Here is a 13,229-nt window from a genome sequence, read left to right on the forward strand (position 1 = left end):
GGCTCGTTGCAGAGTAACACAACTGTTTAAGCTAGAGGCAAAGGCAGACAAGAGCAGAGGCTAAGTTTCTATGCAGCTGAAAATACAAAAGGTATGGCCCCTGGGAGCTGTCAGGAGGAGGAGGACCTGGCCTTTAAGAGAGACCTAAAGCAGAGGCTTGAAAGTTGGTGGCCTGAAGCCGCTAGGTCCTCCTAGGTCAGTGATGGCGAACCTATGACACACGTGTCAGAGGTGACATGCGAACTCATTTTTTTGGTTGATTTTTCTTTGTTAAATGGCATTTAAATATATAAAATAAATATCAAAAATATACATCTTTGTTTTACTATGGTTGCAAATATCAAAAAATTTCTATATGTGACACGGCACCAGAGTTAAGTTAGGGTTTTTCAAAATGCTGGCACGCCGAGCTCAAAAGGTTCGCCATCACTGTCCTAGGTGGTAAGTCCTCTCACAGTGCAACCTAACAAAACATTCACATTTCTTACCTGTGGCAAGGCTGGTGGTTGTGACAAATTTATATCATTTTGACACGGGAACTCTCCAACCACAGGACCTATAAGAAAACGAAGAACTTAGTGCTTTGCACTGACTGAGACTAGCACACAAGAGCAACTTTAAAAATAAAATCAAAACCAGACTCAGCTCATTACACAGCTGTGCCAGACCTGGTTTGTGTACTTCTCAGATCCTCTCAGGCTGCCTGCTATCCTGCCTCCTCCCTGAAGTCCCAGTGATGGCTCATGATGTTACCATGGTTATTAAAGCAGCAATTTTAGTGCCCAGGTCTGACCTCACTGGACCCTGAAGCTCTGGCCACCAAAAACAAAACAACCAAGAAGGCAGCAGGACTTATTGGTTGTGGGGCAAACTTGGCCAGTCAGAGGCAGGAGATGGGCAGGGTTGAGCAGATGCCCCCCACCCCACCCAACACACACATACACACACCCACACACACAGTGCTCCATACAACTTCCTCGGGATGTCCCACCAGCCACTAGCTGTGTTTTCTCACAGCACCATGGCCAGCCTGGCACTGTGCCACCTGGTTGGCTCTCTCCTCTGCTGCCTCATTCCCCTTCCCCCTATTTTGGCTTTGCTAGAGCAGACCCTGTCTCCCGCCAGCTCCCCTCTGCACTTCTTTACTTCCTGCTGCTCCATAAGGATGTGGCTATGGCAAGAGACAGCTAGCAGGTGACTAAAAACATACATGTTTTTAAAAAGTCAATATTCAATACTTACAAGAATCCATTTCTCTGGCAAGAACATGGACGGACACCTTATGTCTCCTCGGGGCATCCACTGCCAACATTTCCTAGGCAGAGAGAATAGCCGAGTCACCTTTCGTCCCACGAAGGGACAAAAAGATGCTCTCTTACAGCAAAGAAGAGTCAGCTTCCTTTCCTTCCTCCACACTTGCAGTCTTTTATTTAAACTCTACAAACCTTAGGCAAGAATTGTTCTTAACCCATTTCACAAATGCGTCCAAGGAGATTAGGTGATGTGATCAAAACTTTACGCCTAGTAAGTACCTCAGCTGGGATTAAAAATGGAGCCTCGCACTCACTGGGGTATGATACTTGGGACAATGGCCTGCGTTTAGTCAAGGGACGACCACAAAGCCTGCTCCTCTAAGACCCTTCTCCCATTCTGCAGCTACCAAGAGAAGGAAACTAACGTTTGTTGAGAGTTCTGCTTTGTACCAAGCACTCTCCTGTGTCAGCTCATTTGAGTCTCCCTAAGCTATGACACAACCTCTAAAACACAGGTAGGACTTGCTGCTGTCCCAGCTCGTAAGGGATGATGTCGGAAGGGAGGGCTGCTTGCTCTCCATCCCACCACATTGCTTTGGAGGCTCCCCTTTGGTCATTGCCATGAGCACCTGGAGTGGGTGGCTGGCAGGCAGATCCCGTGGGGAGTGTAGTGTCTCTACACCTGTTTCTTAGTGCTGGATCTTAATCCATGTTTTCCGAAGGGAAAACACAAGTTGTGATAAAGCTTCCCCTGATGCCTCAGGCCAAAGTAACATTTTGTATCCTCAGAGGAAGAGACCATCAGCGAGGCCAAATCAACCCCACAGTTATTTATGGAGCTGTTATGATAAGCCTGGTCCTGTGCAGCCGCCATGGAGGCCCTGCCCATGCTACACAGCACACCGACCACGGCTTCTCCAGCTGGTGAGCAGCCAGGTTCTCCCACACGTGTGCTCTGGCCTCTCCAGTTCTTTCAGAATTCAGGCCAGGTCTGACGCCAGGAACATGGATGAGAGCATCTGACTGGAGTGAAAAGTTTGCTTCTAAAGATCTATTCTTGATCACTTTTCACCCAAACCTTCACAGTCTTCTTATTAACCTACAGTAGTTGACAGCAGAATGCCCTCTTCGGTTTTAGACTGTTCTCAACTTCCTGACCAACAGGGGATAATCCCCATTTCTCTAAAGGCAGGTCAACCAGCCAACCAACCAACCAACCAATGTGAGAGGGACACATCGACTAGTTGCCTCTTACATGGGTCCCAACCAGGGCTGGGAATCGAGCCTGAAACTGAGGTACGTGCCCTTGACCGGAATCGAACCCAGGACCCTTCAGTCCATGGGCCGTCACTCCATCCACTGAGCCAAACCAGCTAGGGCTAGATTTTATTTTATTTTTTTTTAAATATATTTTATTGATTTTTTTACAGAGAGGAAGGGAGAAGAATAGAGAGTCAGAAACATCGATCCGCTGCCTCCTGCACACCCCCTACTGGGGATGTGCCCACAACCAAGGTACATGCCCTTGACCGGAATTGAACCTGGGACCCTTCAGTCCGCAAGCCGACGCTCTATCCACTGAGCCAAACCGGTTAGGGCTAGATTTTATTTTTAAAAGTAGTTTCAAGTTTACAGCAAAACTGAGTGGAAGGTACAGAGATTTCCTATACACCCCTTGCTCCCACACATGCATAGCCTGTTCCCTTATCCAAATATATTTATATTTTAAGACTATTACTGCCAAAGAGCAAGAGTAGTTTAGATGAGACTCTTATCTTCCTTTACACAATGCGAAGGGAACTGTGAAGTAAAGAAAATAATTTGCCCAGCCATTTCCACAGCCAAAAAGCTCAAATCTCATTGCTAAAAAAGTGCATTCAAAATACTGGCTTTTAACCTCAAATTTTGAAACTGAAATTGTATTGTCTCCCTTTTTGTACTGCTAAGGTGTTATTGGCTTGTAGTTTTGCAGGGGATTTGGAGGCGGTAAGTGTAAGTGACGCGTAGACAGTGCAAGGTCATCGTTTCCTCTAGGAAACTCTGGGCACCTCCAGGTCAGGCACTGCCTTTTCCCCATCCCCCCACAGCACCAACACTGGTGAACTGAAGTACAGGCATTCAAAACTCCTAAGATCCCAATACACTGTTCAAAGGTAGAGTGAGTGATCAGTTATCTAAAGCAGCAGCCACAGTGGTACCTAAAAGGTGAAGACAACTTATAGTTGTCAGAGAGTGGAGAACTCTAATTCTCAAGTTCTATTTGTTTTCTTTGCTCTTGCTTCCCACCCAACAAGCTCAGCAATGTTCTTTGTGGGTTTGGGGTGGGGAACAGAGAGAAGAAACAAAAGGGTGTAAAGAGATGGATCCAGAAGCCAGGATGCGCCACACAGTCCCTGGTCCCTGGGTTCAATAGGAATTGTCTCTTTTTTCTAACAGTAATATGTCCAAATTACCCCCACCCATAAAAATGCATTCATACATCCTGCCCAAATGGGTTAAAAGCAGCAACAAGCACAGAACACAGCACATACACTATTTCCTTATCAGTCAAAATCTAAATATAGAAACTCAATTTACCTTGTAGAATTTGATGATATCTTCCTTGGTAAGTGTCTTTAAATATGCAACTTCTGTATTGTCTGAAAAAGTAATCATATAATAATTTACTAATAATCCCATGTTAAGTAGCCCCGAGTACTATATGAAATGACAATATACTTCATTTCAACAGTCCTAAGCATCCATATTTTTAAGTGATCATCTGCTCCTACAAGTGGTAAGGGAATAAATTTCAAGTAAAAAGTTAAGAGGATATCCTGGCTTTCTACATTTGAGCTGTTGGGTCTTGGGCTAGTCATTTCCACTTTTCTGGGCCTCAGTTTCCTCATCATGAAATTGGGACTAATAACTACTTAATGGGGCTGTAATGAGAACAAGAAAAATGATAAATAACAGTAACACATAGCTAGGGAACATAGCAAATACTCAGTAAAAGGTCAGTACTATATGAACAGTGAATACAACAGCTTGAAATTTTACAGGTAAGGAAACAGAGGCTCAAAAAGGTAAGCCGGCCAAGACCTTCAGCTTATCGGTATCAGAATGAGAACACAACCCAACTCTCCTGACTTCCAGTGTAGCTTAGCGCACCCACTGTTCTCTCCGCTCTAGAAGAGAGGTAGAAGGGAGCTGGTAAGCAGGAGGCTCTGGGGAGCATAGCTTTCCCAAATCTAAAAGCACTGAGACGGTTTTGGAGATCCCTAAAGGCAAATGTTTGAACCCCAGTGCCTCCAGGGCAGCACTGCCTCAAGAGAGTTGAATCTGCAAATTTTTCTTTTTCTTTTTTTCAGTGTTATGGAATATTGCCTACATATCCATGCTCAGAGCCTCAGGGCACAGTGATTGAGCACAAAAAGTGAAATAAGATTTATTATTAGTGTGTTAGTATGAGATACAGGTAGATCCAGCTCTAACTTCCGAGAAGAAAAAAAGATAAAGTTTCTAATAGGAAAGTTATACTAAATAATGTTTTTTTTAGAAGTGCTGTACTCCCATCCCCCTCCCAAATCAGTACTAGGCCATCACCTACAAAATGAATGGCCTCAATGTCCTTAAAAGTTAGGTGTACATGCCATGAATGTTGGGGCCCTCATTTTGCCTTACCTCTGTCAAAATTATATTGCTGGGAGATGATTTCCCCCCAGTATTTAGCACACTCTGCAGACAGTTTCTTTGGTTTGTCTAGTCGGCGAATTGCTAACGCCTGAATGTGTTTTTGGAAGGCCTCATCTGTCATGTCCTCTATGGACTTTTCCATGGTGACTAAGAAAGCCTCCACTCTGCTTTCTAGGTAGTGAGGAGGCTTTTCCGACTGGATGATGAATCGTAAGCCCTGTATGCCGTTGGCTCGACGTGGACCACTGAAGACGATATAGCCTGAAACATAAACACCAGCCAGTCAGGACCTTGGAATTTGAGACTCAGACTTTTAATCTTTCAAAAATTATGCTGTCAGAGCAAATAAAATCCACATTAGGGTTTTATGTTATTAACCTCTGAAGAAAAATGAATAATTAAAGTATCTTCAGGACAAAGCAGAAGAGCTCTCTAAAGAATAGTCAAAAAGTTAGCGATAACTCTTTCTTCTTAATACAAAAATAAAACAAAAAGAACCCTATTTATCATTCAGTCAACATCCCACAACTCCTAGTTATCTGTTAGTTAATCCCCTTCAATCTAGGTTAAAGTTATTTCCATCCCTGTCCATTGTCCTGCCACTGTTTCCTTCCACATCCAAGTTTCTGATGTGAACTTGCTTCTACCACTGAATTTTGTTAGGTAACCCACTCCTAGCCCAACTCCATGCAGACTGGAAATCTCTAGAGATTGCGCTCATGCACTACTACCTCCCCTCAACATCTTTTCTAAACTAAACCTGTGGCGTGCCTCCTTCAGCTGCTCGGCCCTGGACCACACTTCTGAAACGCTCTTCAGTACAGCCTTCAGCGTTTAAACCACACTGTACTATAATTCTTATTATCCCTTTACAGGTCTGCCTTCCTGATTAGATTGTGAGCTCCCTGAAGGGAAGGTCCAGCCGTAACAGCTATGGCCATGGTCTAGCACAGGGGTGGGCAAACTTTTTGACTCGAGGGCCACAATGGGTTCTTAAACTGGATCGGAGGGCCGGAACAAAAGCATGGATGGAGTGTTTGTGTGAACTAATATAAATTCAAAGTAAACATCATTACATAAAAGGGTACGGTCTTTTTTTTTTTTTTTTTTTTTAGTTTTATTCATTTCAAACGGGCCGCATCCGGCCCGCGGGCCGTAGTTTGCCCACGGCTGGTCTAGCATCTGCCATGATGGTTGTTGAAAAACAGATTGGTACTTGGAGAGAATCGTCCAAATCCTTCTTCACTGGTTCTTCCCGGTATTACTGGAGCTTCTTTTTTCCCCTCCTGCTAAGATCTCCAAGACTTTAAATAGTGCTTAAATCTCTGCCTGAAACATTTCCTCAACAAACACTTACTGAGTAACTTCTATGTGTCCCATCATGAGTAAGAGAAAAAACCTGCACCCTCAGAGAACCCAGTTAGTGAGCCTAAGCTTCCCTGGATGGCCTGCTTCCCACCTTGCTACCCGTAACAGCCTGCCCTTAGCATCCTCTCTCCTCCACACACATGTCCTCTTTATTGACATGTATGTAATGTAAACACAGTGTCATCTCCTTAAGAACTGCATTTGTGTCTATAAGCTATTAATTGTTTATCTTTTAAAAATAGATCCCCCATAAACAGGTTTCACAAGTCTTTCTGAATAGAGCGCGCCTGAAGCAACACAGAATTTTTTCTGAAGACAACGGTTGCTCCTCAAGGTCTAGGACACCCGCCGCCCCAAGCCTCTCACCCAGCTGCTCCTTGGTGCGCAGGGTGTTGAAGCAGGGCTCAGAGATGATCTGACAGAAGAGCTCCAGGAACATGTTCTCCGAGGTGCTCTGCATGTCTGTCTGGTAGTAGATCTCGATGCCACAGTTATTGTGAACTTCATTCCTCTGCTGGTAAACAAACCACCCTTCTAGAAGAGAATAACACATTCAAACACTTTTTTAGGGCTCAGGAAGGTTAGTGTTTTGTTTGAAAAGTTGTTCAAACACCCATGGGTGTTTTTGGCAATTCCAAATTGCAATTAATTTATTAGAATGTGAAATTCAACTTACCTCTGGGAATCCTATTACAGTGATTTGTATGTGGTGGGCCCCCATTAAACATGCACTGAATTTAAAAAGCAAAGAACTTATGAAAGACTAAATATTTTATGACTAAGTATTAATGCTAAATAAGATCCATAGTTAATAAAATGAACAATGTAGTGTATGTACTAAATTAGAACTAGCTAATACATGTAAAAACCTCAATAGAAATAACACCTATGTTTTCATAACCATACAAAAAATGTTAATTACTAGTTGTGCCTTTATTATCTTGAGTTTCTATTTAACTTTCTATTCCCAATACTGCTTACTTACACCCACACTAACGGTCATTTTCCAGATTTACACCAATGTGTACAATGCCTGACATCTCACTTTAAAGAGGAGAAAACTGAGACGCTGAGAAGGGGGCAACATGTCCAAGTCCTTTAGCTGGGACTAAAACTCAGGTACACTGATCACACATTTCATCAAAATTATGAATAGACAATTATGCTTTATGATCTGATAACTTTATTTCAAGAGCAATAAATGTGAAGAAGCAAATAGACAGTGCTTAGTATGTAGTACTGTATGACTCACAAACGTAAGAGTTCTCAGACACAGTAGTAATGACAGGCTTGCTCGCTCCTCTAGAAGCTAAATTAGGCATCAGCAGTAAAGGGCGGCAGAGCAGCCTGGGCTTGCATTGCACCTATTTCCCTTTTCTGACCAGGTCCAACTCGGACTAACAGTCAAACCTATCCCGGCAGCACTAAGTTTCCTCTTATCAGAAGAGGAAGGAGAACACAGGCTGTAATCCACCTTCCCACACACACTGCCAGCCTTTCCATACTCATCCCCCAATGTCTCCTTCTTCACAATGCCTGAATTTTTTCTTTTTAAACTGTTAGTATTGTCCCATGGAGAGTTAGTGAAGGACTACTTAAGATATTCATTACTGATCAGCTGGCTAAATTAGAATGTTTCCTAACACCTAGCATTTTGAGAAGGGGATATAAACTGCGTAATTTGTGAGAATGGGGAACTCTGTGAGGGCATTTGAGAGACAAAAGAGATAGGTCCTAGGAGAAGCTAGAGAAGGCAGGAGGTGTAATACAAAGAGGTGTGAAAGGTAGATTTCCCTTTGAATTTTGTTTCTAGGCCTGCATCACTTTGCAGTGACTGAGGAACAAGGTAGCATTAGTCTGAGATGAACCATCACCAGGTCTGTGAGGACTGGTCAAACAGAACTGCAGAGCTGTGCTCAAGGTATCCTTGCACATTCAACCATGACATCCTGAGGCGATACTATGTTCAAGCTGCTTTCGTAGCTGCTCAAATGAGGCAGGCAAAGACCCTATAAGCTAACAAAGGACATGGAGATGCACTTCAATCCCAGCGCAAGAGAAGGCTGAGCAGCTTCAATAAGGAAAGGTTCAGGAAGCCTGTGCTGGGAGGTCGAGGAAGTGATCACTCTAGCTGGGAGCTTTACAAAAAGTTTGGTGGGCTAGGGGGCTTATCACATGTGTTTGGAAGGATGAATAGGGTGTAGACATACGTCTATGAGGAAAAGGAGGGTTGGGTGAGGGAGAGAGCAACATTTTAGGAGTATAAAATAGCTGGGGAAAAAGACATAGACCATACATGCCTGGGGAACAGCCAATAATCGAGTCTGGCTGAAAAAAACCAATGCTTTTCATTCCTGGTCTAATAATGCCCCACTAAACAATTTTGAACAATATTGAAAACAATGCTTAATGAGTTTTTGTATCAACAGAAACCATTATTAATGCAAAAGTAATTTGACATTGGAACTCTGATATATTAATTATTATCCATTATGTTAAAATTCCTCATAAAATATCCATGAAATAATACATGTTGTTATCTGGACCTGTAGCTTTCCTAAAACTATTTCTGCCAAAGACCCCTATGGACTTCCCATTAGATATTATAATTCTAGTTTTTATAAATTTTATTTCATGATTCATGATCAACATTTCTTTAGCTTTGTGATACGTTTACTTCCTAACTCCTCTACACTCAATTACCCATCAATTCCAGTATCATTCTCTGCAAAATAAGGGCCTACCTCCAATTTCATCTCTTTGGTCCACTTACTGAGAATTTTGTGACAGAATTACCTATCACTAATCATACCTCTATTAATAGTAGAGGATCCTGTAGTTCTTTACCATAAAACAACACATTATCATCCAAATGAACTTGGTCTACCTGTAATTACCCACAATATTATGTCAAAGTTATCTATCACCAAAGTTATAACATTTCAACTTACTGTCAGGGAGCTGAACTTCTCTGTACCGAACCAGCTGACTTGGAAGGAGAGGTTTTGTATGAGCATGTTCAACAAGAGTGTCCTCAACCATCTGCATAATTCCTAATGCAGCCTGTGGAAAAGACAGGTCACAGTAACTACAAGAACACAAATATATCTTGTCTGTGAAAATAAATATAGTATATTGAATGATAGCCCATGCAATATGAAAATATGCCTGTGAAATAAACCAGCTTACTTTACCATAAAAAATGGGTTTTTAAATCTTTTTAAATACATTTGATCCTACTCAAATGGGTGAAAATTGAATTTGTCAATTTGCAATAGTCACTATGGTAGTAGTGAAGAGAAACAGAGATCCAGACCATCTTGATGCTGGGAAAGGCATTGCTAAAGCTGGAGAGGTACTGGTGATGGAAAGCTAGTCACCCCAAGCGAATGACAGCTGGGGTTACCGCAAAGCAAAGGAGCTGGGCACAAGGTGTTTTTTTTTGTTGTTGTTGTTGTTTTTAATATAGTTTATTGATTTTTACAGAGAGGAAGGGAGAGGGATAGAGAGTTAGAAACATCCATGAGAGAGAAACATCGACCAGCTGCCTCCTGCACACTCCCCACTGGGGCTGTGCCCACACCCAAGGCACATGCCCTTGACCAGAATCGAACCTGGGACCCTTCAGTCCGCAGGCCGATGCTCTATCCACTGAGCCAAACCGGTTAGGGCAAGGTTTTATTTTTTAATAAAACCAACCTTGCTAAGAACCCTGCCTCTGCCACTGGGCGTACTGTTTTGGAGACAGTATATAGCAGAGTGGTAGAGAGGGTGGGCTCTTGAGACAGATTGCCATAGGAATTCTGGAGTGCTAAACTTGGCCTTTACTATTTAATTTAATCCTAAAACTATAATTTTACAAATAGGAAAACTGAGCACAGACAGGTTAAGATCTTTTCAGAAGATTGCATATCTAATATGTGACACAGTTAGGATTCGAATCCAGGCTGTTTGATTCCACACCATGTCCACCTAGTCACTACACCAGGGGTGGGGAACCTTTTTTTGCTAAGGGCTATTTGGATATTTCTAACATCCTTCATGGACCATAGAAAATTATCAACTTAAAAATTAGCCTGCTACATTTGGTCAAACATTTAATTAACTCATCCCTATGCCTTGGCAGGGCCAGATCAAATGATTTTGCGAGCCTTGTGCAGCCCACAGGCCAGATGATCCCCACTCCTGCTCTACATAGTCCTGCTGTCCTACACAGAATGAGGATCATTTTCCCCACTTCCTTCTGTAATTGCACAAGGCAGGCAACAGCAGAGCACAGCCATGACAGTAGGTCCACAGTTAACAATAACCTTCCATCATTCTGCTCCCCCATGCCTCCATAGAGCAGAGAAGGTTGAGTGAACACTGAAGTGCTATTATAATCACACTGTTGGTGGTTAACAGCTTTAGACAGACGAGGGTAAAGAATCTCTTGCACTGACTCATTAAAGATTGCTAAAACTTTAACCACCCACCTGCTTTGTTATGTTTCCATGGAGAAGGGCTTCAATGTGCAGCCGTGACAGGAGCTGAGGTATAAAGGCCTTAAGGCGAGGAAGGGTGACATCTGTAAAGGTGTAAGAAATACAGACTCTACTTATGAGGTGTTTTTTTTAAAAAAATTAAATTGAGACTTATACAAGAGTTCAGAATTCAAAAATAGTAGAGAGAGTTCCTGTATGCCCTTCACCCAGTTTTTCCTAATGTTAACAGTTTTCATAACCACGGTACAATGTCAAAACTAAGAAACTAACACTAGCACAATACTATTAACTAAAATACAGACTTTATTTGGATTTTCATTTTTCTACTAATCTCTCTTTTCTGTTCTAGGATGTAACCTGCAATCCCACCTCGCATTTAGTTGTCATGTGTCCTTATTTCCTCCCACCTGTGATAGTTCCTTGGTCTTTCCTTGTCTTTAATGATCTTAATACTTATGAAGAGCATTGTTCACTTATTTTATAGAATGACCTTTATCTGGGTTTGGCTAGTGTCTTCTCATGATTAAATTGAGCTTATGTCTTACTAGGAAGAATACCACAGAGGTACCATGCCTTTCTCAGAGCACCACACCAGGGGTTCATAGTGTTGTACGCTGTAGTATTGGTGAAGTTAACACTGATCACTTGGTTGGGGTGGTGTCTGCCAGATGTCATGGCTGTGAGTGCACTATTTTATTCTTTTAGTTATAACTGAGTAACTTACGTAGGCTCTACAAGCAATTAGGAAAAGCCATCTGCTCATCAACACTTACTTTTCTCATTGTAATTAATAATTTATTTGGGGGAAATACTTTGAAACTATACAAACATCCTGTTTTTCCTAAACTTTTACCTACTAATTTTAGCATCCATTGGTGTATATTGCCTGCATTAATTATTATTTTGGCATTCTAATAGTGAGTTTTCTACTCTCCACTTTCCTTCTACATGTACTGACTTAGTTCATCAATAAGTAAGAGTTGTTCCTTTTCCATTAGGACCATATTAGTAATTGCTACAGTGGATGCTAAAATTAGTGACTGAAATTTAAAGAGAGACACGGAAAAGGAATTAACAAGTGCTTACTATTAGCTGGCATCTTATAGATGTTATAAACTGTAAAGTGTGTGCTATTATCCCCATTTTAAAGATAAGAAAACTGAAGTTTAGAAAATATACGTTTCCTGACCAAAATCATCAAGTTATTAAGTTGCAGAGTGGCATCTGATCCTTGGTCTAATTCCAAAGTGCACACCTGTCCTTCTCCATTGCACTGCCGAAGGACCCTTCACCCCCTTAGCACTCTCCGCAGGCCTACTCCTTTGCCTCTACTGAAAATATCTGTTTACATTCATGCTTTGCCACTAGACTGGAGCTCCCCGATCAAAGAAACCCCATATAAATGATCTTTTTATTTTTAATCTCAAGCAACTGGAGTCCAGGACCTGGTGCATCACAGGTAGTTGGTAGATACTGTTGGACCACAATGAACTCAGGTTCTTGCTATCCCGTCACCTGAATAGCTGACTGACTTAAGAGTCAGAGGGAGCCAGCCTCTCACATGAGCTGTCTCCAGACTAAGCCACATTGGCATTACTGGATTATTGTGTGTGTGTGTATAAATAAAACAGAACAGAATGGTTACACATTAAAGAATTTCAACTAAAAAAAGTGCTTTCTCTTTATAAAATATAATTTAGGAAGGTTTTACATGCTTATGAGATACTAGTACGTAAGAGCTTATTCTGCTTAAGATTCACATAACATCTGACCCAGAAACTAAAAAACTTCTGCTTTTTGATCATTCTGAATGCAGGTTCAGTTTCTTAAAAAATGTATTTAAAATCAATTATGTGGTTATTGTTGTTTTAAAGGATCTTATTGTTTTGTTTTATTTTTTTATTATATTTTTATTGATTTCAGAGAGGAAGGGAGAGGGAGACAGAAACATCAATGATGAGAATCACCTATCAGCTGACTCCTGCACACTCCCGACCGGGGATTGAGCCCACAACCTAGGTATGTGCCCCCAACCGGAATCAAACCTGGGACCCTTCAGTTTGCAGGCTGGGCTCTATCTACTAAGCCAAACCGGCTAGGGCTGGTTGTTATTTTTTAAAAGGGCAAAATTCTTGCTATTAACTGGATGTCACTATTTGGGGGTGGGGGTCGCGGCATATTAACTATCCAGATTAAAAATGTACCTGTTTCAACAATAAAAAATATATAAATATAAAAATAATGTATCAACCCAGCCGGTGTGGCTCAGTGCTTGAGTGTCGACTTATGAACCAGGTCAGGGCACATGCCTGGGTTGTGGGCTCGATCACAGTGTGGGGCATGCAGGAGACAGCTGATCAATGATACTCTCTCATCATTGATGCTTCTGTCTCTTTCTCCCTCTCCCTTCCTCTTGGAAATCAATAAAATATATTTAAAAAAAATAATG

The 13,229-nt window shown here is 41.9% G+C and overlaps 1 protein-coding gene across 2 annotated transcripts in view; it reads right to left on the reverse strand.

Annotated features, from left to right (window-relative positions):
• The window catches only part of IDE (insulin degrading enzyme), an 85,230-nt gene that overhangs the window by 1,420 nt on the left and 70,581 nt on the right, over nt 1-13,229 (reverse strand). For both annotated transcript variants that reach the window (XM_081104335.1, XM_081104334.1), the window contains exons 18-24: nt 10,772-10,863; nt 9,248-9,359; nt 6,663-6,830; nt 4,917-5,189; nt 3,831-3,892; nt 1,243-1,315; nt 489-556 (exon numbers count right to left, since the gene is read on the reverse strand). In XM_081104335.1, the coding sequence (XP_080960461.1) occupies nt 489-556; nt 1,243-1,315; nt 3,831-3,892; nt 4,917-5,189; nt 6,663-6,830; nt 9,248-9,359; nt 10,772-10,863 (848 nt within the window). The remainder of the gene's footprint in view (nt 1-488; nt 557-1,242; nt 1,316-3,830; nt 3,893-4,916; nt 5,190-6,662; nt 6,831-9,247; nt 9,360-10,771; nt 10,864-13,229) is intronic.

This window comes from Myotis nattereri (genome assembly GCF_964212035.1).
Source record: "Myotis nattereri genome assembly, chromosome: 13".
Classification (NCBI taxonomy): domain Eukaryota; kingdom Metazoa; phylum Chordata; class Mammalia; order Chiroptera; family Vespertilionidae; genus Myotis; species Myotis nattereri.